At 44.7% G+C, this 27,328-nt stretch overlaps 1 protein-coding gene across 1 annotated transcript in view; it reads right to left on the reverse strand.

Annotated features, from left to right (window-relative positions):
• LOC309554107 (death-associated protein kinase 1-like) overlaps nt 1-27,328 on the reverse strand; it is a 98,135-nt gene that overhangs the window by 30,762 nt on the left and 40,045 nt on the right. The window contains exons 6-10 of the mRNA XM_082255653.1: nt 20,323-20,433; nt 7,912-7,992; nt 5,728-5,964; nt 5,476-5,569; nt 5,198-5,361 (exon numbers count right to left, since the gene is read on the reverse strand). Coding sequence (XP_082111779.1) covers nt 5,198-5,361; nt 5,476-5,569; nt 5,728-5,964; nt 7,912-7,992; nt 20,323-20,433 — 687 coding nt within the window. The remainder of the gene's footprint in view (nt 1-5,197; nt 5,362-5,475; nt 5,570-5,727; nt 5,965-7,911; nt 7,993-20,322; nt 20,434-27,328) is intronic.

A 27,328-nucleotide genomic window follows, 5' to 3' on the forward strand; every position in this document is an offset into this window, starting at 1 on the left:
TGTACTGTCTCCTGGGTTAGACAGGTGTCCTGGAGACGATGGTCCTCCTTCATCGTTAGCAGCTTCTCTAGCCAGGTATAACCTGGTGGACTGCTGGCGTTGGAAGAATCCACTTGGGAAAGAATATTCCTGTTACTCTGCCACCCATAAAACTCTGTCTAGGATTGATATGTGTTTGCTGTCTCCGGATTTGCTCCCCAGACTCGTGGCTGTCTCCTATCTGCCTAGGGCCATTTCGGACCATTCTCCTGTGTTGCTGCGATTTGGTCTTTCTGTGACACGTGGCCTCCAAACATGGCGGCTCAGCCCCTTGTGGCTAACGGAGGAGGTCTTTTTTAATGCTACGGCTAAGGAGATTGCCCACTTCTGGCGGGTTAATCCGGGGACGGCTGCTGGGGACATTGTCTGGGATGCCTTCAAGGCTTCTATGAGGGGTACGGTGGCAGGGATTATCCATCAGTTGAGAGAGGATAGGGCCTGGCGGGTGGAGTCTCTGCAAGGGGAGGTGACGGCTGCGGAACTAGAATATGTTCGGAACCCTTCCTCCTCTAATTACTCCCTCTGGCGAGACAGTGCGAGACAACTAGACCTGGTACTCCTTGAAAAAACTCAGAAAAAACTTCTCTATCAGAGACAACGTGTATTTGAATATGGGGATAAAAATAGTAAAATTTTGGCTTATCTTTCCCGCTCTGAACACCCTGTTACGGCCATATCTGCTGTGTATGATGCGGAGTCTCACTTGTGCACATCTAGGGAGGATATCAAGACGGCTTTTGTGGCCTTCTTCGAGTCCTTGTATACCTCTCAGGTTTCCTATACCACGGCGGAGCTGGACGAATACTTGCTGCAGGTACAACTGCCTGAATTGGAAGCGGAGGACAGGTTGGCACTGGATGCTCCGATTTCTGCTGAAGAGATTGGGGCCGCGGTTGCCTCTTTTGCTGCCAATAAAACTCCGGGCCTTGATGGATTTCCGGTTGAGTGGTACCGCGCTTATTCGGAACTCCTCACTCCGCGTCTGTTGAACATGTATAGGGAGGCTTTCGAGGCAGGTGAGCTCCCTCCCTCTCTCCGGGAGGCCCTTATTGTCTTGATTCCAAAGCCGGGCAAGGATCCCACACACTGTGAGTCATATCGTCCTATTTCATTGATTAATGTGGATGTTAAGATCCTAGCCAAGGTGCTGTCCCATAGAGTGAACTCGGTTATTTCTAAACTTATCCACCCGGACCAAACCGGCTTCATTCCCGGGCGCTCTACGGCGATAAATTTGCGCAGACTCTTCACGAATCTCCAGATGCCTTCGGAGGCCGTGGACACTAGGGTGGTGGTGTCCTTGGATACTCATAAGGCGTTTGATTCAGTGGAATGGCCATACCTGTTTGCGGTCCTTGCTCGGATGGGCTTTGGCCCTACATTTATAGGATGGGTTAAGATATTATATGGCTCACCAGTGGCGCGGATTCGGGTTAATAATGTTGTTTCTGACTCGTTTTCCGTGGGCCGTGGCACTAGGCAGGGGTGCCCTTTGTCTCCCCTGCTGTTTGCCATGGCCATTGAACCTTTGGCATCCCTACTAAGGGGGGATGGGAGGATAAAGGGTTGTAGGATAGGGGATCTGGTTGAAAAAACTTCCCTTTATGCTGATGATATGCTGCTCTATCTGGCAGATTGTACTGATTCACTGACAGCTGCGTTACAGGTGATAAATGATTTTGGCCGATACTCCGGGTTCAGGGTCAACTGGACCAAATCAGTGATTTTTCCATTTGATCCTACCATTGTCCCTACGATCCATACTCCGCATCCGCTTAAGGTAGTCTCCTCATTTAAATATCTGGGGGTGACGGTTCAACAGCCGGTCAGCTCCTACGTGGACCATAATATTACTCCGCTGATTCAAAGACTTAAGCTGACGCTGTCCACGTGGACCAAGTTGCCCCTGAATTTGATGGGGAGGGTCAATATTTTTAAAATGGTATACTTACCCCGCTTTCTGTATCTATTTTGGCAGGCTCCGCTGTACCTACCCAAGTCTCTTTTTAGGGTTATAGAGTCTCTATTACTAACGTTTATTTGGGGGGGGAAGCCGGCGAGGATATCACTCCGGACTCTGCAGCTCCCTGCTACTGCTGGCGGGCTGGCGGTCCCTGACCTTCAGGCGTACTATCTGGCGGCCCAATTGACCCATGTGCATGCCTGGTTCTTCCCGGACCTCCCCAATGCTGCGGTTACGACCGCGGCAGCGGTGATGGGTTCCTATGAGGCCCTTCTCAACTCCTTATACCGGAGGGGTCCCTATCCGTCGGGGGGTGCGGAGATTCTGAAGCTTTCATATAAAATTACAATGATCTGCAACAAACGTATTGGGGGTTCCTCCTTTAATAATTCGCCTAATGCTCCGCTGTGGTATAACCCTGGTCTCCCTGAATTGTACAAGCTATCTGATCCCCGAAGGTGGGCGTCTTTTGATCTGAAGTATGCTCATCAACTGTTCGAAGGCCATGAGTTCAAGTCGTTCCCAATCTTGAGGCTGGAGCTGGGGGTTCCCTCTTCTTGCTGGTTCCTGTACCAGCAACTTAGGCATGCAGTGGCGGTACAATTTGGTCTTAGAGGGGTGCACCTGGCCGTGGCCCGCCTGGAGAAGGAGCTCTTGGCTGACGATCACTGTAAGCTTATTTCCAGATATTATGCTCTGATCAGTCTGGATAGAGACGGTAGGATGGCCAAAATTAGGGAAAGGTGGGGCAGGGACTTGCCACAGTTGGAGGAGGAGGCGTGGGATGAACTACTGGAATCCCAGTTTGAAGGGATTATTGCGGCAGGTGATAGGGTGATTCAGCTTAATTATTTGCACAGGATTTATTACACTCCGCATAGACTACACTGTATGGGTAGGCTCCCGTCTGCTGCATGTTCCAGATGCCAGGCCCCTAGGGGGGACTTTTTTCATATGGTGTGGACCTGCCCTATGATTCAGGTCTTTTGGAAAGGGGTCTGTCGTCTAATGGAGGAGAAATTGGCTCTTCCGAATATTTGTTCTCCGGATAGGTGCCTCCTGGGCAACTTGTCCGAGGAGAGCCTTGGCCAGTCTCAGAGGGTACTGACTAGAATTTTGTTCTTTTATGCCAAAAAATTGATTGCGCTACGGTGGAAGAGTCCTGACCCTCCCTCTGTGGAGGCTTGGGTCTCTATTGTCAATGGCGCTCTACCTCTTTATAAACTTACCTATCTAGCTAGGGGTTGCCCCAAAAAATTTAACAAGCTTTGGTTGGTATGGGTGAACTCGGTCTCGGGCTCCTTGGAGGTGTAGTTGGGCGGTCCCCATGGAGAGCCTATGTTACGGGGGTTGGTCGGACATTGGCCTAGTCCTGTGTGATGTGCTATTATGCTGGTACTACTGTTAGATTCTGGTGCTATATGGTCGGAGGGTTGGGTAGGGAGGGAGGGGGGGGGCGGGTTTGGGTTGGTTATTTTTCTGTTGATTCCATTCCTTGCTGTTTTATTATGATGGTTGTTTGGATGGTATGTACTCCTGATTTGTATCTGCTATCATTTATTATTTGATGTGCCTGTTATTCGTTGTCATTGGTCTGGAATTACTGTTTGTGTGTTTTTATTTTTTTATTTTATGCAAATACCAATAAAATACCTTTAAAAAAAAAAGAAACTAAGAAAAACATGTTTTTTTTTCAAAATTTTTGGTAATTTTTCAATTATATAGCAAAAAAATAAAAAGCCCATTGGTGATTAAATACCACCAAACAAAATCTCTATTTGCCTGAAAAAAATCATAATTTTTTTTTTGCACACAGTGTTGCATGACTGCGCAATTGCTAGTTAAATTAGCACAGTGCCGATTAACAAAAAATTCCCTGGTCATAAGGGGTAGAACCTTCCAGTGCTTAGGTGGTTAACTTTACTCTTCAGAGAGTACACTAAAACTTTCAATACTGAAACCAAGTACAATGTCTGCCTTTCCTGTTCCAATCCCTTAGGGTACTGTTCATTGCTAAGTGACAGATGTTCTTTAACCACTTCAGCTCCGGAAGGTTTTACTCCCTTAATTACCAGGCCATTTTTTGCAGTTCGGCACTGCGTTGTTTTAACTGACAATTGCATGATCATGAGATGCCATACCCAAATACAATTGATGTCCTTTTTTCCCCACAAATAGAGCTTTCTTTTGGTGGTAGTTGATCACCTCTGCGATTTTTTGTTTTTCTGCTATAAACAAAAACAAGAGTGTCAATTTCTACTTTCTGTTCTAAAACATTCCCAATAAAAACTTTTTTAAAAATCAAATTTTTTATCAGTTTAGCCCAATTTGTATTCTGCTACATATTATTGGTATAAACAAAATCCCAAAAAGCGTATAATAATTGGTTTGAACAAAAGTTACAGTGTTTACAAACTATGGGGTAGATTTATGGACTTTTAATTTTTTTTTATTAGTAATGGCGGCGATCAGAGATTTTTATCGGGACTGTGACATTGCTGTGGACAGATCGGACCCCTAACTGACATTTTTTACACTTTTTGGGGACCAGTGACATTAATACAGTAATCAGTGCTAAATAATATGCACTGTTACTGTATAAATGACAGTGGCAGGGAAGGGGTTAACACGGGGGGTGATCAAGGGGTTAAATGTGTTCCCTATTGTGCTTACTAACTGTGTGGGGGATGGATATAACAGAGGCAAAGAGAGATTGGTAATTCAGCTTAGCTGAATCACACGATCTTTCCCTGCCTCTCTGACAGAAGAGCCGCCTGCTTTGTTTACATAGGCAGGCGGCTCTCCTGTCATTCTAGCCGAAAATCGCGGGAGGCTGGCGGCGTCGAGCCCGCTCCTCCCGCGGTCTAGCCCCCGATGTGTGTAGCGCACGCGCTGCTGAAACAGTGTGCACATAATCACGTAGATCCACGTGATTATGCACAGAATGCTAAAAAAATGCTACAGAAGCAGGTATATTTTGATCTAAATAGTTTATAAAAAAAAAGTATGGTGCTGATAAAGTCACCAATGTAGAAAAGCATGCCACTATGGTTTCTTATGTTTAGTTGTGACTAGTGAAGTTGATTTACTAAAGCATATAAATAAGAGCGAAAACATGGGAACTTTGTAAACCTTTATCAATTGTCTGCGAATAAGATTTTAAATAAAATAACAAAGACAGTGGGACTTCTGTACCTGCTCAATTGCTTGCCTTTGTGCTCCATGCAGGTCACTCTCAATCCCTTTAAGACTAAAGACCACACAATATATAGTGTTGGGTCCACTGGTGTTGAGAAGTAGAGAATGAGTAAAACAGTACTCCATTTGCCCAGCAAAGTCCCATATAACCAAGGAACCATCTGAAGAAAGAGGACAGAAAGGAAAAATAGTGGAATTTATTTTGAACTCAACAAAATGTCTGTTATTGTTGTTTCACCACCACCACATAAAAAGTTAAATGCGTAGCCACTCACCTTTTAGATCAGTCTGTGAACAGGACACCCCTTCTGTAGATGGAGGAGATTCAGTTCCATTAAAATAATACAAAAATCTTGAAAGTAGCCCAGTCTGTTAAATAAAAATAGGGAGTAAAACAACAAATATATAGGTGTGACGTTTGTAATCAAGGAGCTAGAAAACCCTAGTAGTAGGGTAGGACAAATCAGTAACAATTATGTAATGTTAAGATTTGAAATTTAAATTCTGCTTCTATAGTTTTCATTTACCTCTTTTAGTGTGTTGACAAATGAGGTTTTTCCAACTCCACTGTGCCCACAGATAAAGAGCTTCACCTTCTTCCTAGGCTTCCCACTCTGGGTACAAACCTCCATGACGGGATTACCAGCCTCCATACCAGGATTACCAGCCTCCATACCAGGATTACCAGCCTCCATACCAGGATTACCAGCCTCCATAACAGGTAAAGGCAAAGACTGTTCTTTCAAGAACACCTTCTGCTGCTCCTAAACAGATCAAAAACAATTTACCATAGACAATTTACCATAGGACTACCCTTTCGTTGCCCAGCACTCACACAAACATAAATGCTCAGCCAAGTGTCTGATTTTATTGCTATTCAGAGGTTATGTGGTCCTTAAGTGATTAATAGTGTGCTAATAAATGTGCACCTGTCTCCAAATAAAATATATGACCATGTGTTGTTGGCCAAATGGCAGGCTCCTCAGGGTACTTGCACATACCATTCTTTCTTTCTGTCCAAATGTCCCCCTGTGATTCCCAGGCTGAAGCTGAGACTTCTAAAACTAGGCATGGGCACTATTAGGAAATGCCTTGTATTTCTCTCAGTGAGTACAAGGAGTTCTCTGTTTGCACGAGGTAATTTGTGATGTCACTGCCCAGCCTCTCCACTCCGTCCAATCAGAGAACACTTTGCAATCATAAGAAAAATGTAAAGCGTTCTGTGAATGGCACCCGTGCTGAGAAAGTGACCCCCTGTATTTACTATGGAGCAGGGCAGCCCCTCAACACGGGATTCAGAAGATGGGGGATCACTGTAGTATTGGTTGGCTTCTACGGTGATTCTCTGCTTCCATAGAGGTTGCTTAGAAATGGAAAATGCACTTCTGTTGGTCCAAACTGAATCAATGTATTTATGCAAAAAAAAAAAAAACAGCTTTACAGGTTTCAGCTTTACAGTGTATTGGCACTTTTCCACTGCAAGTACTGGCTCGGCTCTACTCTGCCCTGCTTGGCCCGGTTTGCTTTTCCACTGCTGGTACCGCATGGTACGGTGTTGGAACGGTTCCGTACGGTACGGTATGGTTTGCTTTTCCACTAAAGTAGTACTAAAGTTAAGTGGGTGGGATAACAACGATTCTCTGACCAATCAGTGGCTAGTAGTGACTGCATGCAAAGTATTGTGGGATATGGTACCGGGTATGGTACCTCTTGGAACCACAATCGAGATGGTACTGTTTTTGAGAGCCGTACCGTTCGGTTCCATGCAGTGGAAAAGCGCCGCCGTACCGTACTGTACCGAACCGTTCCTACACTGTACCATGCGGTACCAGCAGTGGAAAAGCACAAAAGCGAGCTAAACCGTTCGGTTCCATGCAGTGGAAAAGCGCCATAAGTAAAGGCATTGTTTTGATTTGCATAGAATAGGGAAAGGTTAGGCAAACTTTTATTGCAGCCTGTGTCCACATTGGGATTCAACCCCTCTATTTGTCCTGCAACCATTGTTAAAAATACAGAAAGTGAATATAAATCAAAAGTTATTGCAGCAAAATGTGAGGGAGATTTTCTGAGATTTCCTATTGTTTCCTGGTGTGCAAGTGAAGGGAAATCTGTTCAATGGGTACAGAAAGAGCAAAAAAAAAACCTGAAAGGGTTTTTAACCCTTCTCTCCTCTATCCATAATTCTTTATTCATCATATTTATCATACTTTGAATGTGAAGATTCTGAGGAATCTTCTAAGTGGTTGTAAAACTTTACATATGCCCAATGAAGTGGCTAGAATCAGGTGATGCACAGTTATTAAACAAATCCTCCTACATAAGTTGCACCTGTTTATCTGCAGCAATATTTTTACACAGCATTTCTAATGACAGGGAGTGGGGGTCTGATGTCACACATTGCAAAGCATATAGCAGGGAACACTATACACTCTCATAAGAAAACATGCGTAGCTGAGGCTGTCAGTCATGGGCTGTGTGCTGGAGCCCCCCTCCCTTGTTCCTCTGGATCTCTTGGAGTTGGTAAATTTAGAAATGCTTTAGATTAAGGCAAGTACACACTAGAGAAGGATATGCTTTCTTCATTTTTCATTTCAGAGGTTTACAACCACCTTAATGTGCAAAAGCGCACGGATTGTGCAATCTCAGAGAAGATGTTGAAGGAATTATAGCAGGGTGAGCTGACCTTGTTTGTTTGATTATATGTCACATACCTGGGTTTGCTTTTGGATAAGATTTATAACGCTAAAAGGGGCATTTATTTTCCGTGCTTCATCAAGAGCAGTGAGACCACCCTAAAAAGTAAAAACAATTATAACCTTAGAGAGAAAAATTCTTTACTTATTGTGACAAGAACAACACCCATGCAAGTTTTACCCCCCCCCCCCCCACCCTGGCAACAAATGGAGACAGCTGGCTACAACAATCATGCTACACAAAAAACTGTAGGTGTGTAATGTTAATAGTAGTGTCGGATGTGCTTTTTTTGGTTCTGGGTGAGAAAGGTATTGTATTTTTATTACAGATAAATTTGCTCCACCTCAACGCATTTCGTCACTATTGTAACTTTACCAAGATAGTCTCGCCTTGAGGTGGAGTGACAGTGTGGGCGGAATCCTTCTGTGCCGGAGCGCAGGAGAATATGGATACAGAGCAGCCAGCAATTGTCTGAGAGATAGCAATGCAGACCTACTGGTAATCTCACCAGACGGATTGTTATTTTGCCTGGTGTCACTGGTGTGAAGCTATGAATATATTTATTTGTTTTTAATAAATGGTATTACTTTACAATATTACACTATGTGAGATTCTTTCCTTCTGATCATGCCTCATCCCCTATGGAGTCTCAGGCGGCCGTGCACACAGGCAGTGGAGGTTTGCAAACTGAGATTGCTTGAGTGATATGCCTCTCTTGAGAAAGGTGAGTGCACTGTTTATCTACTGGTGAATGGGATCACTGTGAATTGGAGGTGGTCAACTTGCACCAAGAGATCATCCACTGGTGGATAGACTTGTTTGGTTTAACCACTTCAAAACTGGGCACTTTCGGCCACTTACTGCCCAGACCAATTTTCAACTTTCAGTGCTCTCACACTTTGAATGACAATTCCTCAGTCATTCAACGCTTTACCTAATCAAAATTTGTATCATTTTTTTTCACACAAATAGAGTTTTCTTTTGGTGGTATTAAACTACTTGCTGACCACCCCACACAGATTTACTGCGGCAGGGCGGTCGGCTGCGCTTAATCACATAGATCTATATGATTATGTGCATGCGGTCTCGGCGGCGCGCGTGCGCCACCGGAGCCACGCTCCCGCTGTGATTAGACACAGCAGGAGCCAGACCACGGGAGCAGTGGGCATGATCGCCGCCAGCTTCCTGCGATCTTCACAGAAACTGAGAGAAGAGCCGCCTGTCTATGTAAACAAAGCAGGCGGCTCTTCTGTCACCCAGGCACAGAGAGATCATGTGTTTCAGCTAAACTGATCTCTCTGTCCCTCTTACAGAGCCCCCCCCCCACAGTTAGTAAGCACAAATAGGCATACATTTAACCCTTTGATCAGCCCCAGTATTAACCCCTTCCCTGCCAGTGTCATTTATACAGTAACAGTGCATATTATTTAGCACTGATTCCTGTATTTATGTCACTGGTCCCCAAAAATGTTAGTTAGGGGTCTGATCTGTCCACCGCAATGTCGCAGTCCTGCTAAAAATCACTAATTGCCGCCATTACTAATGAAAACAAAAAAATATATAAAAAGTCCAAAAATCTATCCCGTAGTTTGTAAACGCTATAAAGTTTGCGCAAACTAATTAAAATACACTTTTTGGGATTTTCTTTTACCAAAAATATGTAGCAGAATACAAATTGGCCTAAACTGATAGAAAATTTTGAATTTTTCAATTTTTTTTAATGGGAATGTTTCATAGCAGAAAGTAAAACATATAGTGTTTTGTTTTTTTTTTTTTTTTTTTTAAATTGTCGCTCTTTTTTTGTTTTTAGCGCAAAATATAAAAACCACAGAGGTGATCAAATACCACCAAAAGAAAGCTCTATTTGTGGGAAAAAAAGGACATCAATTGTATTTGAGTACAGCATCGCACGACCGTGCAATTGTCAGTTAAACATACTTGCAATTACATCCCAAAATACATTCTGCTACTTTTCCTGAGTATGGCAATACCACATGTGTGGGACTTTTTTTTCAGTCTGGCCACATACAGAGGCCCAACATGCAAGGAACACTGGCAGGTGTTCTAGAAGCATAAATTACACATATAATTTCTTAACAACCGATCACATTTTTGAAGGCCCTGGAGCACCAGGACAGTGGAATTACCCACAAAATGACCCCATTTTGCAAAACAAACACCACAACGTATGCTATGAGGCATTATGAGTCTTTCAAACATGTCATTTTTTTCACAAGTTTTTGTAAAATGTGGAAAGAAAATGAAAACCTTTTTTTTTATGCAAAGTTGCCAATTTATAAGATATTTCTTTTTTTTTAAAACAGTGAGGTTTATTGAAACTTTTGGTACAATACAAAAATAAACCGTGCATTGAAACTGCGATCAGATTCATAACACACAGGGGTACAAAAATACAAATATACACAGTGATTAACACTTAGAAACAGAACAGACATAGTAAAAATAAGGCAGTAGTCAGTTACTTTCTGTCGGCCCAACACTCAAGCAGACAATATTGGTTTAACAGGGACGGTCAGCACAAAGTAGTTACCCACTGCATTACTGAGCCGTATCAGGGCACTGCACCCATTTGTCCCAAATCTTGTTGAACTTCTGAGGGCACCCCCTATGTTTATATAAAAGTTTATGAAATGGGATGACACTATTAATTTCCTTAATCCACAATCCTAGAGTAGGAGGAGTAGGTCTCATCCACCGCCTGGCTATCAATTTACGTGCTATAAACAAAGTTTCCTGAAGAAATATGACAGTGGATTTGGGCATCTCTCCATCCGGATAGACCCCCAGGAGACACTCCTTAGGGGAGAGTTGTAGAGGAGACCCCATCTTGTCATGCAGAAATGTGACTACTTGTTGCCATAGAGTCTGTAATTGGGGACAGCTCCACAATAGATGAAAGAAGGAAGCATCAGGGTCTCCGCACATAGGACAAGAGGGGACCAAGTCAGGGTGATATTTGGACAGTCTAAGTGGGGTGAGATAAGCCTGGTGTATTATAAAGGTCTGGGTTAGGCGATCCGACAGTTTTGGCGACACTCTGCGGCACATCTCCAGGGCATCCTCCCATTCCTCATCCTCCATGGCCCCCACACTGCGCTCCCAGCGGGTCTTAAGTGCAAAAGCCAAAGTGGTCGAGGAAGGTGTGTGAAGTTCAGAGTAGAACATGGAAATGAGGTGACTGGGTTCTGTACTTTTAACAATCTCAAGGGTGGTGACCGATTCTATCTCAGGAGGGCCGTCAGGGAATTGAGATCTATAGGCATGGGAGAGCTGTAAGTATCTGTAGTGCATGGGGCCCTGGAGCGCAAACTGGTCTCGCAAGGTCTCGTAAGACCGTAGACCAGTGGTCGTGGAGATATGGCTAAGGAGAAGAATACCCCTCCCACTCCATACCGACAGGTCAGGGATGGAGAGGAACTCACGCAATGTACTATTATGCCACAGAGGGGTGAATGTGTGGAATGGGGGGCACCGAAGCCTGGACGCTACCACCTCCCAGATCCGACAATAGTGGTATAGAAGAGATCTGGGGCACAGGGGCTCCGGCGAGCCCCTGACGCCCCTAAGGATAACTAGGAGGGGGTCCCCGAGGGGATGAGCCCACCCAGGGCAGAGCAGGGTCAAGAAGCGTTCTCTATCCGTTTTATCTATGTGAAAGAACTGGGACAACTGAGCTGCCAGATAGTACAGATTAAAATCCGGCAGGGCCAACCCCCCTAGATTTGTAGGATTCTTGAGTTTGCGCCAGGAGATCTTGTGCCGGTTAGCACCCCACACAAAGGTCTTGAGGAGTGATTCCATCTGCTTAAACAGCCTGAGTGGCAGGTAAATAGGAGAGTGCCATACAACATAGAGAATTTTGGGAAGGAGAATCATTTTAATTAAATTGACTCTACCCATCACTCCCAGAGGTAATTTGGACCATACTTGAATTTTAGCCTTAAGCTAAAGGGAACAAGGGTTGAACGTTATCCGGGACATAATCTGCTGAGTTAGCTGTCACTTGAATCCCTAGGTATTCAATGCGGGATACACATTGTAGGGCCGGGTTTGCGGGGGCGATCGCCTGCGGGCTCTCGTCAAGCGGGAGAATTTGTGACTTATCCCAGTTTATCTGAAAACCGGAGAATCGTCCGTACCGTTCAATTAAAGAAAGGGCTGTGAGCAGGGATTCTCGAGAGTCTTCCAAATATAACAAAGTGTCATCCGCATACATGCTGATCTTCTCCTCCAGCGGTCCCTTACGTAGGCCACGAATCCCGGGATGTGCTCTAATGGCCATCGCCAGGGGTTCCGCGGCCAGGGCATACAGCAGGGGGGAGAGGGGGCACCCCTGTCGAGTGCCACGGGATAAAGGGAAGGCGGTCGACTGCCAGCCGTTTGCCAGGACCTTAGCTACCGGGGCGCTATATAGAAGTTTGACCCACTTAATAAAATTAGGTCCAAAGCCGTATCGGGCCAGGCAGGTCCATAGAAATGGCCACTCTACCGAGTCGAATGCTTTAGCCGTGTCCAATGAGACCACCACCCTGCCACCCATTCCGTCGTGTTGTGCCTGGAGATTCATGAATAACCGGCGAAGGTTAAATGAGGTGTTCCTCCCAGGCATGAACCCGGCCTGGTCCGAGTGTATGAGTGAAAGGATCACCTTGTTAAGACGGAGGGATAAAATTTTCGCAAGGATTTTAGTGTCTACTGGGAGCAAAGAGATGGGACGGTAAGACTCTGGGGCGTGTAAGTCCTTGCCCGGCTTGGGGATGAGCACAATTAGCGCCTCCCGCATAGAAGGGGGTAGGGTTGCATCTTTGAATAGAGATTGAAACAAATCCAATAATTTAGGAGAAAGGAGTTCCGAATATTGGGAGAAGAATTCAATCGGGAGGCCGTCTAGGCCGGGGGCCTTAGATCTAGGGAACTTGGACACGGCTGCTGCAATCTCCTCCACAGAGATGGGTGCCTCGAGGGTCGCCAACTGGTCGGGTGTCAAAGTGGGAAAGTCAATAGAGTCTAGAAAGTCATGCATGTCAGTGCAGTCAGCGGGGGCCCTAGAGGTGTAAAGTGTACTAAAAAATGATCGGAAACACCGTGTCACCGCAGCAGGATCAGTGATCTCATTACCCAGTTCATCCTTTAAAGTAATAACTACCGGGGGCCTATCCTCACAATGGACTAAATATGCGAGGAGTTTCCCCGCCCGCTCTCCATGTGCAAACAGATTCTGCTTCTGAAAAAACATCTTAGATTTCGCCTTCTCATATTCAAGTTGGGAAAGGACTTTAGAGGTCAATTTATACTGGGATTCATGTGTCGGAGTCGGGTCCGCCATAAAGGCCCGTTCAGCTTCAATTAGATTTGTTGTTGCCCTGGAGATCTCCTCAGCAGCCCGCGCTCTAACAGCTTTGATTTTGGAAATCATAGTGGATCTGGCGAACAGTTTAAATGCCTCCCACACTACAGCCGGGGAGGCAGTGCCCTCATTATCAGAAAAGAATTGTGTCCAGGTCCCCTCAATGTCGTTCCCATCAGACACCAAGGGGAGCCAGGCGGGATTCAGGCGCCAGGCCGGGGGAGGTCTATTGCAGGGCAAGGACAACAGTATCCAATAAGGGCAGTGATCAGACAGAGTCCGTGGGGCGAAGCCTGCCGCCAGTAACCTGGGGAGCAGGGTTCGAGACAACAATATCAGATCAATGCGTGACATAGAATGGTGTGCAGCCGAGAAACAGGAGTACGCACGCTGAGCGGGGTATTTGCTGCGCCAAGAGTCGGCCAAACCAAAGCTCTCCAACAATCGGGAGAACCTGGTCGGGGACGACCCCGGCGGCGCCTGGGAGGCGCCACCGGATCTATCCAGACCCGAGTCCATCACATTGTTAAAGTCGCCCAGCCAGATCACCGGGGCCCCCGGGCATTGTGCCATAAACGCCAGTCCCTCCATAATAATCACAGCAGAGTAAGGGGGGGGCACATAGAAAGCCATCAGCAGCATCAATTCCCCATAGACTGACGTTTTGAGAAAGACATATCTACCCATTGGGTCAACCTGAGATCCTAGGAGCTGGAAATGTACCGATTTGGCCACCAGAAGCGCCACACCCCTGGAGTGCGAGCTATACGCAGAGTGCTGCACCCAGCCAACCCAGGGCCGTTTGAGAGACTGTTGTACGCGGCCCTCCAAATGTGTCTCCACCAGAACTATAATATCAGCCCGTACACGGCGTAAAACATTAAAGACAGCCGTCCGTTTAATCTTATCGCGCATACCCCTGACATTCCACGTCAACAATTTCAATGCGGCCATGGCAGGGGTAATACGGAGCGTGGAGCGGAGGCTCCCAGGATCTCAGGCAATAAGGCCACAGAACTAACAAGTCCACGGTCATACACTAGCAGTAATAAACGGCAGCAAAAGAGCAGATAGTTATTACTTGAGGTCAATGTGCATAGAACAGAAACAGTATAGAGATTGTACCAAATATAAACTGTAAACAATGGTAATACCCCAATCCCCCCTCCCTGCCCTGCACCAACCCCAACTTGTGCGGGCATGTTCCCAAACAAGTGCCTCAACCAGAACAGGCCCACATGCGACTGGTAAAGAGCAAGATCAGGAGGCCAGGGACCCCCAGGATAGTCAGCAAAAATACAGCAAAATACAACTAGGACAAGCAAGGGGGCCCGGGGGCCCAGGTCCAACAGAAGTCGCAGGGGGCAACAGGGGAGTTGGGCACAAACACACGCCTTAGCGGGTGTAGGGGGCGAAAACCAACAGGTGTATCGCTGGGTAGCAAAGCCTATGGGCAGGTGGAAATCCATAGGAAGAGAACAGAAAAATCAGTTCCATCTGTGGAGCTAGGGCGCTCCGCCGGTCAAACACAGGAGCAGTAGTGCAGGGAAATGAGGGGGGAGGGGGGGGGAAGGGGGATGCAAAGTCTTGAGTTCCGCAGGATCTACAAAACCCCCTCCACCTCTGCAGCAGCGTAAGGCATAGGCAATCAGGGAGAAAGTATCATGAAGTCGCCAGGGCAAGGTGGTCAGGCTCTAGCTTCCAGTCCTTCTAACCAGGAGATGGCGGCTTCCGGATCCTCAAAGAAGTGAGCTCGGTCCTCACCCTCCACTCTAAGACGGGCCGGATACAACATAGAGTACTTGATATTCTTGATACGCAGCCTGCGTTTGACCTCCAAAAAGCTCTTGCGGCGCCTCTGGACCTCAGCAGAGAAGTCGGGGAAAATCGCTATTTTGTGATTTCCAAATGGAATGTTCCCCTTAACTCTGGCCAGGCGTAATATGGCATCTCTGTCCCGATAGTTCAGGAATTTAGCGATGAATGTGCGGGGGGGTGCACCCTGAGGGGGGGGACGCCCCAAGAGGCGATGTGCACGTTCCACAACAAAAGTGGGTGAAAAGGATTCTCTGCCATATGTCTGAGTGAGCAATTGTTCCAAATAGGATGAGGGGTCTGCACCTTCAGAGCCCTCCGGGAGGCCAATGAACCGCAGGTTACAGCGGCGCAGCCTATTCTCCATGTCATCTTGTTTTTGGAGGATAAGGTGTACTTGTTGCTGCAGCCTGTCTGAGGAGCTTTGCAATGGGGGGAGGGAGTCTTCCACCTCGCTAATTCTGTGTTCAGCCTCACCAACTCTGTCCCTTAGCTTCTGCATATCCTGACGCATCAAAGATATATCTACCTTCACCTCCTCGATTTTAGTTGTCAGCATGGTCTGGCAAGTGGCAATCGCTTCCAAAACCTTGGATGTAGCAGGGCTCTCAGGCTCCTCCACCACAAGCGACGGGCCGGCGCCATCTTGGATCGGGGCCTCCTTCTCCAGCCTCCGGAATGCAGCTAGTTTTGCCGCAGCTTCAGAGCCTTTCTTCGGCGGAGACATGCGGGGGTCAGTGCCGTGGGTGTGCGGGAGGTGAAGGGAGGATTATCGTGCCCGGAGGGCTGCAGGATTAGCGGTAAAGGATATCGGTCCGGCGGAGCTCCTCTCACACACGTCCTCTCACATGCTGCGCCAGGCCACGCCCCCCTTATAAGATATTTCTAACTAATAGCATGTACATAGCAAAAATTACACCCCAAAATACATTCTACTACTCCTACTGAGTATGGTGATACCACATGTGTGAGACTTTGTCACAGCATAGCCACATACAGAGGCCCAACATGCAAGTAGCACCTTCAGGCTTTCTAGGAGCATAAATGACATATCTAATTTCATTCCTACCTATCACACTTTTGAAGGCCCTGGAGCACCAGGACATGGAAACGCCCACATAAATTACCCCATTTTGGAAAGTAAACACCCCAACCTATAATTTATGAGACATGGACTGCAGATAGGTACTCGGGTACTCTGATGGGCTGAAGATAGGTACTCAGGTACTCTGATGGGCTGCAGACAGGTACTCTGGGCTGCAGAAAAGTACTTGGGTATTCTGATGGGCTGCAGATAGGTACTCAGGTACTTTGGGCTGCAGACAGGTACTCGGGTTCTCTGATGGGCTGCAGATAGGTACTCAGGTACTCTGATGAGCTGCAGAAAGGAACTTGGGTACTCTGATGGGCTGCAGACAGGTATTTGGGTAATAAACAAGCAAAAAATTTGGGGGAGCATACCCGTGTATTTCTAAAGCTGGTGCAGCTATGAACCAAAAGACATGTATATTAAAAAAGAATAGCGCACACATGCAAAAAAAATTACTACCAAATTTGAAGACAATCCATAAATAAAAATGGGGATTTGGTCCCACCATATGGCCATATAGTTCTCAAGCCCACCACTACGTCAAAGTACCCCATTATCAGTGGGTCCTACACTATCCATGAAAAAGAGATGAATCCAGCCTTTCTAACCCTTGGACCAAATCCCCATTTTTATTTATGGATTGTCTTCAAATTTGGTAGTAATTTCTTTTGCATGTGTGCGCTATTCTTTTTTAATATCCATGTCTTTTGGTTCATAGCTGCACCAGCTTTAGAAATACACGGGTATGCTCCCCCAAATTTTTTGCTTGTTTATTATGTAATCGGTCTGACCAGACTACCGAGGTTGAGCAACCCACCCCACCCCCCACACACACCTGTACTCTATCGGTGTCCACTATCAAGTGGATATAGGAGGAGTCCCCTGTAGTGCATTTGCACATCTTTCCCAGCAAGGAGTATTATCTCCAAGGGTTAGAAAGGCTGGATTCATCTCTTTTTCATGGATAGTGTAGGACCCACTGATAATGGGGTACTTTGACGTAGTGGTGGGCTTGAGCACTATATGGCCATATGGTGGGACCAAATCCCCATTTTTATTTATGGATTGTCTTCAAATTTGGTAGTAATTTCTTTTGCATGTGTGCGCTATTCTTTTTTAATATACATGTCTTTTGGTCCATAGCTGCACCAGCTTTAGAAATACACGGGTATGCTCCCCCAAATTTTTTGCTTGTTTATTATGTATTCGGTCTGACCAGATTACCGAGGTTGAGCAACCCACCCCACCTCCCACACTCACCTGTACTCTATCGGTGTCCACTATCAAGTGGATATAGGAGGAGTCCCCTGTAGTGCATTTGCACATCTTTCCCAGCAAGGAGTATTATCTCCAAGGGTTAGAAAGGCTGGATTCATTTCTTTTTCATGGATAGTGTAGGACCCACTGATAATGGGGTACTTTGACGTAGTGGTGGGCTTGAGCACTATATGGCCATATGGTGGGACCAAATCCCCATTTTTATTTATGGATTGTCTTCAAATTTGGTAGTAATTTCTTTTGCATGTGTGCGCTATTCTTTTTTAATATACATGTTTTTTAATGTACATGTCTTTTGGTTCATAGCTGCACCAGCTTTAGAAATACACGGGTATGCTCCCCCAAATTTTTTGCTTGTTCATTATGTATTCGGTCTGACCAGACTACCAAGGTTGAGCAACCCACCCCACCCCCCACACACACCTGTACTCTATCGGTGTCCACTATCAAGTGGATATAGGAGGAGTCCCCTGTAGTGCATTTGCACATCTTTCCCAGCAAGGAGTATTATCTCCAAGGGTTAGAAAGACTGGATTCATTTCTTTTTCATGGATAGTGTAGGACCCACTGATAATGGGGTACTTTGACGTAGTGGTGGGCTTGAGCACTATATGGCCATATGGTGGGACCAAATCCCCATTTTTATTTATGGATTGTCTTCAAATTTGGTAGTAATTTCTTTTGCATGTGTGCGCTATTCTTTTTTAATATACATGTTTTTTAATGTACATGTCTTTTGGTTCATAGCTGCACCAGCTTTAGAAATACACGGGTATGCTCCCCCAAATTTTTTGCTTGTTTATTATGTATTCGGTCTGACCAGACTACCAAGGTTGAGCAACCCACCCCACCCCCCACACACACCTGTACTCTATCGGTGTCCACTATCAAGTGGATATAGGAGGAGTCCCCTGTAGTGCATTTGCACATCTTTCCCAGCAAGGAGTATTATCTCCAAGGGTTAGAAAGGCTTTATTCATCTCTTTTTCATGGATAGTGTAGGACCCACTGATAATGGGGTACTTTGACGTAGTGGTGGGCTTGAGCACTATATGGCCATATGGTGGGACCAAATCCCCATTTTTATTTATGGATTGTCTTCAAATTTGGTAGTAATTTCTTTTGCATGTGTGCGCTATTCTTTTTTAATATACAGGTATTTGGGTATCTAATGGGCTGCAGATAGGTACTTGGGTACTCGGATATAGGTACTCGGGTACTCTAATGGGTTGGGGACAGGTACTTGGGTACCGTAATGGGCTGAAGACAGGTACTCGGGTACTCTGATGCGCTGCAGATAGGTAGTCAGGTACTCTGGGCTGGTCTGCAGATAGGTACTTGGGTACTCTGGGCTAGAGACAGGTTCTCGGGTACTCTGGGCTGGAGACAGGTTCTCGGGTACTCTGGACTGGAGACAGGTTCTCGGGTACTCTGGGCTGGAGTCAGGTTCTCGGGTACTCTGGGCTGGAGACAGGTTCTCGGGTACTCTGGACTGGAGACAGGTTCTCGGGTACTCTGGGCTGGAGTCAGGTTCTCGGGTACTCTGGGCTGGAGACAAGTTCTCGGGTACTCTGGACTGGAGACAGGTACTCAGGTACTCTGATGGCCTGGGGACGGGGTACTTTGATGGGCTACAGACAGGTACTCGGGTACTCTGATGGGCTGGAGACAGGTACTCAGGTACTCTGCCAAAATGTGTGTACATGCCAAAGTGTACTCTGCTACATGTCTTTGGTAAAGAAAAAAAAAAAGTGTATATTGGTTTGTGCGAAAGATATAGCACCTACAATCTATGGTATATATACTTGAATTTAGGCAGCTATAACTTTGCAGGGAGAAGAATTAGCAAAGACATTTCCCAGCCCAACTCCCCAACCAGTCTGCAACCAACCGAATTATCCTGTCTAACAGTTTGCGTTATGTGCTATGTGCCTCGGAGTGGCTCTGCAGCTTACACATGTATTTGCAAATGTGTGCTAACTAAACACCTGTTTTTGATACAATCTGTTAGACAGGATAATTCAGATGGTTGCAGATTGGCTGGTGAGTTAAGCTGGGAATTTTCTTTGGTTTTGTTTTGCATGCGTTGCACTTCCATGTGCTCCTTCCTGTGAAGGCCAGTAATAGGTGAGGGCAGTGGGCCAGTTGTTTGTCAGAAAAAGAAACAGCCAGATCACTGTTCGTAGTACGCAGAGTTCTGGGTTTTTTTTTGTGTGTGTTATTGGCCACAGCCTATCAACTGATTTCAGCCAAAATCATTGGCAGAAATCAGCTGCCAAACTCATGCTTCTGGGAATCTGGAAGAAAACCGCAATGTACAGGTACATCGCCCGGGCTGGAGCTGCCGCCCGGTCGCAGTACAACTACTGTGGGCGGGTGGCAAGCGGGTAAGGAAGACACTTGGTTTATACCCACAAGTTTTTGCTTATTTTATTATAAATAATATTACTTTTTTGGGTGTGTGCAGTATTCACATTGCTGGGATTTTTTTTTTTTTTTGTCCAGTGGTATTTTTGCAGCTTCACTATAATACAGTTGTGGATTTGGAGATTGGTTTTGCATTTTGGATGAAATTTTGGGATAGCGCTGCACTTTATGAAGTTATACATCATTATATACAAGTATAGTAAGACATAACTGTTATAGTGGGGAAAAAAACTGCCTGTACTAAAAGCTATGGTGGACCAAAAGGACAAAAGAGATAGGACTTTTCCGAACAGAATGCATCCATTACTATTCAATTTCTTTTTTTTGTTATGTTTATAATGATCTCAGTATAGGCTTTGCATCATGACCTTTCCATATTTATTCTTTGGAAAAAGCTTTGAACTGTTTAATCCACTTTCAAAATATCATACCGCTCTCAATAATACTCACGGCATTTCTGCTCAGCAGGTCAGTCTGGTATTGCAGAGCAAGTGTGATCAGAAGTTCAATGTTCTCGGCGGCTGCTCTTCTCAGAAGGGTGAATACAAAATTCTCTTTGTTCTGTTAAGAAGATTTACACAGTAAAACGTAATTGTTTTCAATGTAGACAATAATGAGGAAACACATTCAGTTCCTTAGCATAGCATTTAATACAACATATAGACTTAAAAGTTGACACGTATAACTATTAATGAACAAATAGTACACCTTGGACTTTGAAGAAGGTGGTACACCTGAAAGCTTGTCCTGAAAATTTGAATGTTTAAAACATTGTGGCCCAGAGCACCATCTAGAGCAGGGTTTCTCAACCAGGGTTCTGTGGAACACTAGGGTTCCTCCTGAGGTTGCTAGGGGTTCCTTGAGCAATGGGCAATTTCTGCCTCTCAGATAAGTTCCCAATGACACCATTGCTCCTTTTAGCTATCTGTAAGGGGGGAATTCTTCCCAATGATGACAAGAGTAAGGAGCTTTCTTCCCACTGACTGTCACACTAACGTGTCATGAGTTGTAGATTTTTCATTTTTAGCAGGGGTTCCCCGAGACCAGAAATTTATTTTAAGGGTTCCTCTGTATTGAAAAGGTTGAGAAAGGCTGATCTAGAGTCATGTGCCTCCATTCCTAATTCTTTACATACATCCTGGGACTTAAAATGAAGCATGCAAGTAGTCAAATAGTAAATCCATACAATGACAGGTTTATTATTCCAAGTGTATGCAGATATCATAGAAGCAAAATACAGTTAAAACGACAATATAATATTATTGAGCCAATTTGTAGTAAATATACTATATCCACCTAAATAAATTACAAGAAATAAATTCATAGTATAAAATAAATTCAGATATGAGGTCCAGATATGAATGCATGATTAAAACCAAACTGCATCCAAAATATTGACGTGTTTCGTGGAGCAACATCCACTTCCTCAGGAGCAGATGCATGTCTATGGAAAATAAGTTAATTGAAATATAGTTTGGCAAAATTATACAAAAAAGGGGAGTTCTACATATTATTAGGATAATCCACCTTTCTACTTACAGATCAGCTCAAAATAGAACAAGGTGGTTCTGAAGGTAGAAGGCTCAGGGGGACGTCTATCCCGGGAGCTGTGGCAGTAAAACCCGCAGGGAACCAAGGTACAAATAGAGGGCAGGCAGACTTCCAGAAAATGTGAATGTTAGTGCAAATAAAAAAAAGTATCACGGACAGTATTCAATTGTTCTTGTTGCAGTTGCACTCATATGGCTACAATCACCTCAAGCATTTTTTAATTGGTAATATACAATATCATTTAGGTTTGTAAACTAACATCCCATATTCATATTTTATTTTTTCTCTGTTTTTTTTATCCCAGTCATGTTCTAACACACATTGCTGTCCATATCTGTTAAAAAAATGTTGTTAAAAAATGTAAGTGTCTAGCAACATTAGATATCTGTCTGCCAGCAGTACAATAGGGTGAGTGTTTCATTAGAAATCAACAAGCAAATCTGAGTCTCCTACAAGACCACTCATTGATATACATTTTTGAACAGATAACATCCAATTAGCTATCTTAGGTCAAATAAATCAGAATACCGCTTTCATTTCTAAGAATTACTTGAAAGTATTAATATAAATTATAATATATTAAACCCAAAACCAAAAATGTAATATATTGCAGCTTACCAATCATTAGATGTGGTGGCTGCATCTGTTTTTTAGGCTTTTTCCCTCTGTTTTCACCTGGTGATCCTGCCAGTAACATACCTCCTGTATAAAGTGCTTACGTTCTAGATCACATGTATGTCCAGGCCATTTTATGTGGCCCTCGCACCTCTCCTGCAGCTGCGAAAACCCCCTCACATTGTCTCAGCAGTCGCCAGCAGAGAGGACAAAACTCCTCCACCAGATCCTGCAATCCTCCATGCAGCTAAGGAGAGGCTCATATCTGCCCCACCCCCTCCCCATCTTATCGGTCAGTACAGGAGAGGAAGACAGAACTCCTCCTACAGAACCTGTGCCTCTCTGTGAAACTGCAGCACCCCATTCTTGCCACCGTCCCTGGTCTCAGCATTCAGCAGACTCCAGCCCTCCTTGGTCCTACTTCAGACTCTGCACTTTCTACTACCCAGCTCTGCTGTTCTATCAAAATACCGCTACCTATCAGATTCTGCAACCAGAAGTGATGTTTGAACGAGAACAACTTACTGCGCGTGCACCATGCGTTCCTAATGTGACAGAACACGAAGCAGAGGCGGACATCTTCTTACACAACTTACTGCGCGTACGCAATGCGTTCCTAATGTGACAGAACACGAAGCAGAGGCGGACATCTTCTTACACCCACGTAAGTCTTGAATTTTACATTTATTTTAGCATTAAACTCTCCTTATATACTGAAATAGATTATTTCACAGCGATCAAGTGAAATAGTCTATTTCACTATATAATCAGTTTGTCGCTGAGCAGTGCGAAGTGTACCAAGATGGCCGCCACCACCTTTTTCATGCAGGTTTCTCGCTATATTTACTAGAATACAATAATATTATAAATGTAATAGTGGGATTCAGTAAATAAGGTGAGTTTACTGCTGAAATAAATGTAAAATTTAAGACGTGCGTGGGTGTAAGAAGATGTCCGCCACTGCTTCGTGTTCTGTCACATTAGGAGACCTATTGGAACGCATGTGCATTAAGTTGTTCTAGTCCGTACGTCACTTCCGGTTGCTGAATCTGATAGAACACCGCCATTAGCTTCTTCCCCACAGAAGGTGGTGCACTTTGATGTAAGGGAGGGTGAGGGACTCTTGACTTCTGATGGCAGGAGGGGAGGGGGGACATTTGATGTAAGGGGAGTGGGATGCTCTGGACATATAGTTTTACAGATACAACCAGCCCTTTGAGGGAAACCATTATGCTGCTGTGGCTCACAAGAAAATTGAGTTTGACTCCCCTGTTCTAGATGAATGAGCAGAGGGCACCAGCATTGTCAGCCCAGGGGGGAAGAAAGTGTCTGATGTACTAGCAGATTTAAATACACTAACAAACTGAAGCCAAACTCCAGCTAATACTTCATAGGCAGTTACAGCAAACAGTTTTTTTTTTTTTTTTGGGATAAAGGTTTTACATAAAAAAAAAATGATTATTGTAAGTACCCCTGCTACTGTCAAATGGTTTGACTCATCTCTGTAACTGATACATATTGCTGGAGAGCTTGTTCTTTTGAAAAACAGGCTTACTGGCTGGAACACCAGATGAAAATGAAAGAAAGCCTAAAAAAAGAAAAAGAATGCAGCTATCACATCTAAGAAATTGTAAGTTACATCATAATAAATGCTTGCTTTTGGGGGCTTAATACCGCTGCAAAAAATAAATATATTGAAGCCTGACATGGAATGAAAGAAAATCTGGTTGACCGCACATACAGTAAAATCACCTTTATTAAAACATTCTTCATATAAAAACACCTCCACAGAACACAGTAGGGCAATGCAGAGTTTCCAGGTAACGCATATCATGCCAAATCAAAACTTAAGCATTATGATTAAGTGCTGATTTGGCATGAGCTACACGTGCCGCAGGTCATTTCCTCCCTCAAGTGTCCCTCATTCTGAAGTCCAAAATTTGGGAGGTATGCCCAGGGCTGCTGCCCATACAGACAACCTGACACGGGCCCCACACACTCAATGATGCAGTTATGAATGAACATAGTGGGTGATCGGTATTGATCACTCATTGTGTTCATTCAGGAAAGGAAGAGCTGGTAAATAAGACATACCTAACCCTTTCCCCACTCTCAAGCTTGAAGGACCCTATTGTGTGCTTGCAGCTGCCAGCGGGAAGAAGAGGAGGGAAGCCAGCAGTGCTGTGGGGATGGGGGGCACACAGGGGGGTCTGGGCAGCAGGAGAAAATGTATGGTGAACAGGGAGAGTAATCGTTGTGGCGGGGGCATTAATAGAACTGATCCTTTGTATGGCTCCCTCTGCTACAGCTGAAAGCCAACGGGAGGGAGAGGAGAAGAAGCCAGATTTCAGGTGCTGCAGAGAAAGCCATACAGGGGAATAGTTCCAGTAATTGCCCCCCTGCCCCAGCGATCACCCTCCCTGCCCACATCCGATTCACACCTGGGCCCCGTACAGGAGGACTGGTGGTACCCTCTTATCTACGGCCCTGGGTATGCCAAAACATAAAAGAAGAAGACAGAGGCATTGTGGCCCACTTATTACTTAGAACTTCTGGTACATGACATCTTATGAAGCTGATAAGAGAGGAAGGGGTAGGTGTATTATTCATATATGTTGAATGTTCATAAGTTAACTTTCCCTTATAAAGAGTCAGTAAGGGGGCACAGATATTTGTCACCCCACACAATTTAAATATGTTAGAGTTTTTGTAGTTTGGGTCTAAGGATTAGACATTACACAAAACAGAACAAGGCAGGGATATTTGTAAAGCCGATAACCACGTTTGTCTGTTTAGGTAGACATAACCCATCAATGAATGAAATTTAATGTGACCATACACAATTAGATTTTTTTTTTTTTTCATTCAGCTTGCTAGCATGCAGAGTGGGTTTCCAGGGGGTGACAACACTGCAATATGCCTATGCGATCTATGCTGAAATGGCCACTTAAAGTGTATTTCCACTTTTGCAGCAAAAATTGGTATAGGACTTACCTTATCATCTGTCACATGTTTCCATTCACATAGTATCATTTTAAAAAATAATAAAAAATTGTTGCTTAATTTTTACTTGCTGAAAATTTTATTCAGCTCTCCCCTTCTATATAATGTGAAGTAAAAGGCTTATGAGTTATGTTTTCCATAATTAATCCTGTTAATAGAGTGCAGGCAGATCTTCATTGTCAGTTGTAAACTAGAAGTGTTGGGCTGTCTGTCCTAATGAAGAGTTAAAGTTCTCAAATCTTTGGTGGTACATTATATGTTAATTCACTTACAAAAAAAGCTCCCTCACTGTCTCCTAGATTCACATATAGATATTTGTTCAAGCAAAAGAAGCTGCCTTCAGTGTCCTCTATAAGGCCCCTTTCACACAGGCGGACCGTTCAGATCTGCCTGTCCGTTTTTTTTGCGGATCTGAACGGTCCCCCCATACATCCCTATGGGGCATCGGATGTCAGCAGAGACATGTCCGCTGACATCCGATCTGATCCGATCTGTCAAATCTGGGCGGATGGAAACCCTATTTTCCATCCATCCAGCGGATCGGATGGGATTGGATGAGAACGGACCAACGGTCCGTTCCCATCCGATTTCCCCATAGAGATGTATGGGGAACTGACAGCTGTGTCTCCGCACACAGTGAGGAGAACAGCTATCATCCTCCTGCTCAGTGGGGGATCGGCATATCGATCCCCTACTGAGATAAACGGAGTCCGTCCGACGGACGAAGTGTGTGAATGGGGCCTAAGGCTCAATTTTGTAAGACCCCAAGTCCACATGACAGCTTAAATTCAATGTTTCCCTATGAGAGTCATCTAAACTGATGTTACACAAGTCGCTCCAACTTTAGAAAAAGTTCCTGCACTACTTTGGTCTGATTTGATGCAATTTCAGTCCTTGTACAGGCTCCTAAATAGCATCCAAGTCGAGTCAAGTCGGAAGGATGTCGCAGGGCAAAGTCATCCGACTTTGCCATCACAGCAGTGTGAACCAAGCCTAATCCTGCTCCAAAGAAACAACTAGAAAGGACAGATATTTTTACAATTATTTCTAGATATGCTGTGTGAATGTGAACACATAACAAACATATAATGTGGGTTTCTCTAACACTTTAAAGCCCTTGCGCCCAACCTGGGGCCCAGGGGCCATATGCAGCCCTTTGGAACTATTTGTGTGGCCCTCCGGGCTCATGTGACCACTACTCTGTGTCGCCAAAGTCTGACTCCTGAAGCATGTCCCTAATTTTCAACAACTCTTTTACCATGTTTAAAGTCCTTGACCATCATTTGTAGCATGTCCATACTCTCTGACCATATCCTGTAGCATGCCGGTAGTCTCTGACCATGTTTGTAGCATGACCAGCTCTTGTGTCATGTCAATAACCTTTGGTCATATCTTGTTGTGTATCTGCTGTTTTTGATACTGAATATTCACTGAATTTTATGTGCGGCCCTTTGGTGATGTCAAGGGACATCTTTGAGCTATATCAAGAAAGTTGACCACCACTGCTTTAAAGTCTCCATTGGAAGCTCATGTGACTGTGTGACAATACAAGAGCACAACTAGTAGACAGGGACAAAGTGTTGTTGACAGAAAGTCTTTGAACAAGGATTTTAATGGCAGGATCACCAAGTATTATTTAACCATTTGCCGACTGGTCTCGTTGACCGTACTGCGGCAAAGTAGCTCGTTATCGTCCAGCGACATAGACCTATGTTGCTGGACTCCTCCCCTTGTGGGCGGCGGGCCAGGGGAGGAGCGGCGATGATCACCGCTGCTCTTCCCCGATCGTCGGGGATCGAGTGTGGAAATCCGCCCGCTTGTGTAAACTGTCAGGATTATTGGGGAGGTTAAAAAAAAAAATGGAAATATGTCATATTCTGTTTTATATAGAAATTTTGAGCAGAGCAGTGACATCCATATTGTTAGGTTAATGAAAGGTCAAACCTCTTTTTAGGCAAAAAGTGTCTATTCAGGAGATTTTTAAAAGGTTTACACAGACATGCTGTTAAATAAATAGATAGCCTGTTGACTTTCTTTAGATAAAGTCTAGCTGACGCTATACCAAGGTAATCTTATCTGTGTGTGGGACCATAAAACACTGGTCAAGTATTCTGTGTTTAAACTCATTTAGAAAAATAAGATTTAAAGATGTATTATAATCCTATGTAACAGAATATTAACAATTAAATAAATATATGAATAACATACATAGATATGTAGGAAAACGTTATATATTATAGTTGTTTCATTCTTGCTAAATTCTAGCTTTAAGTGATATTGATCTCTG

The sequence above is a fragment of the Pelophylax lessonae genome, assembly GCF_965119305.1.
Source record: "Pelophylax lessonae genome assembly, chromosome: 4".
Taxonomy (NCBI): domain Eukaryota; kingdom Metazoa; phylum Chordata; class Amphibia; order Anura; family Ranidae; genus Pelophylax; species Pelophylax lessonae.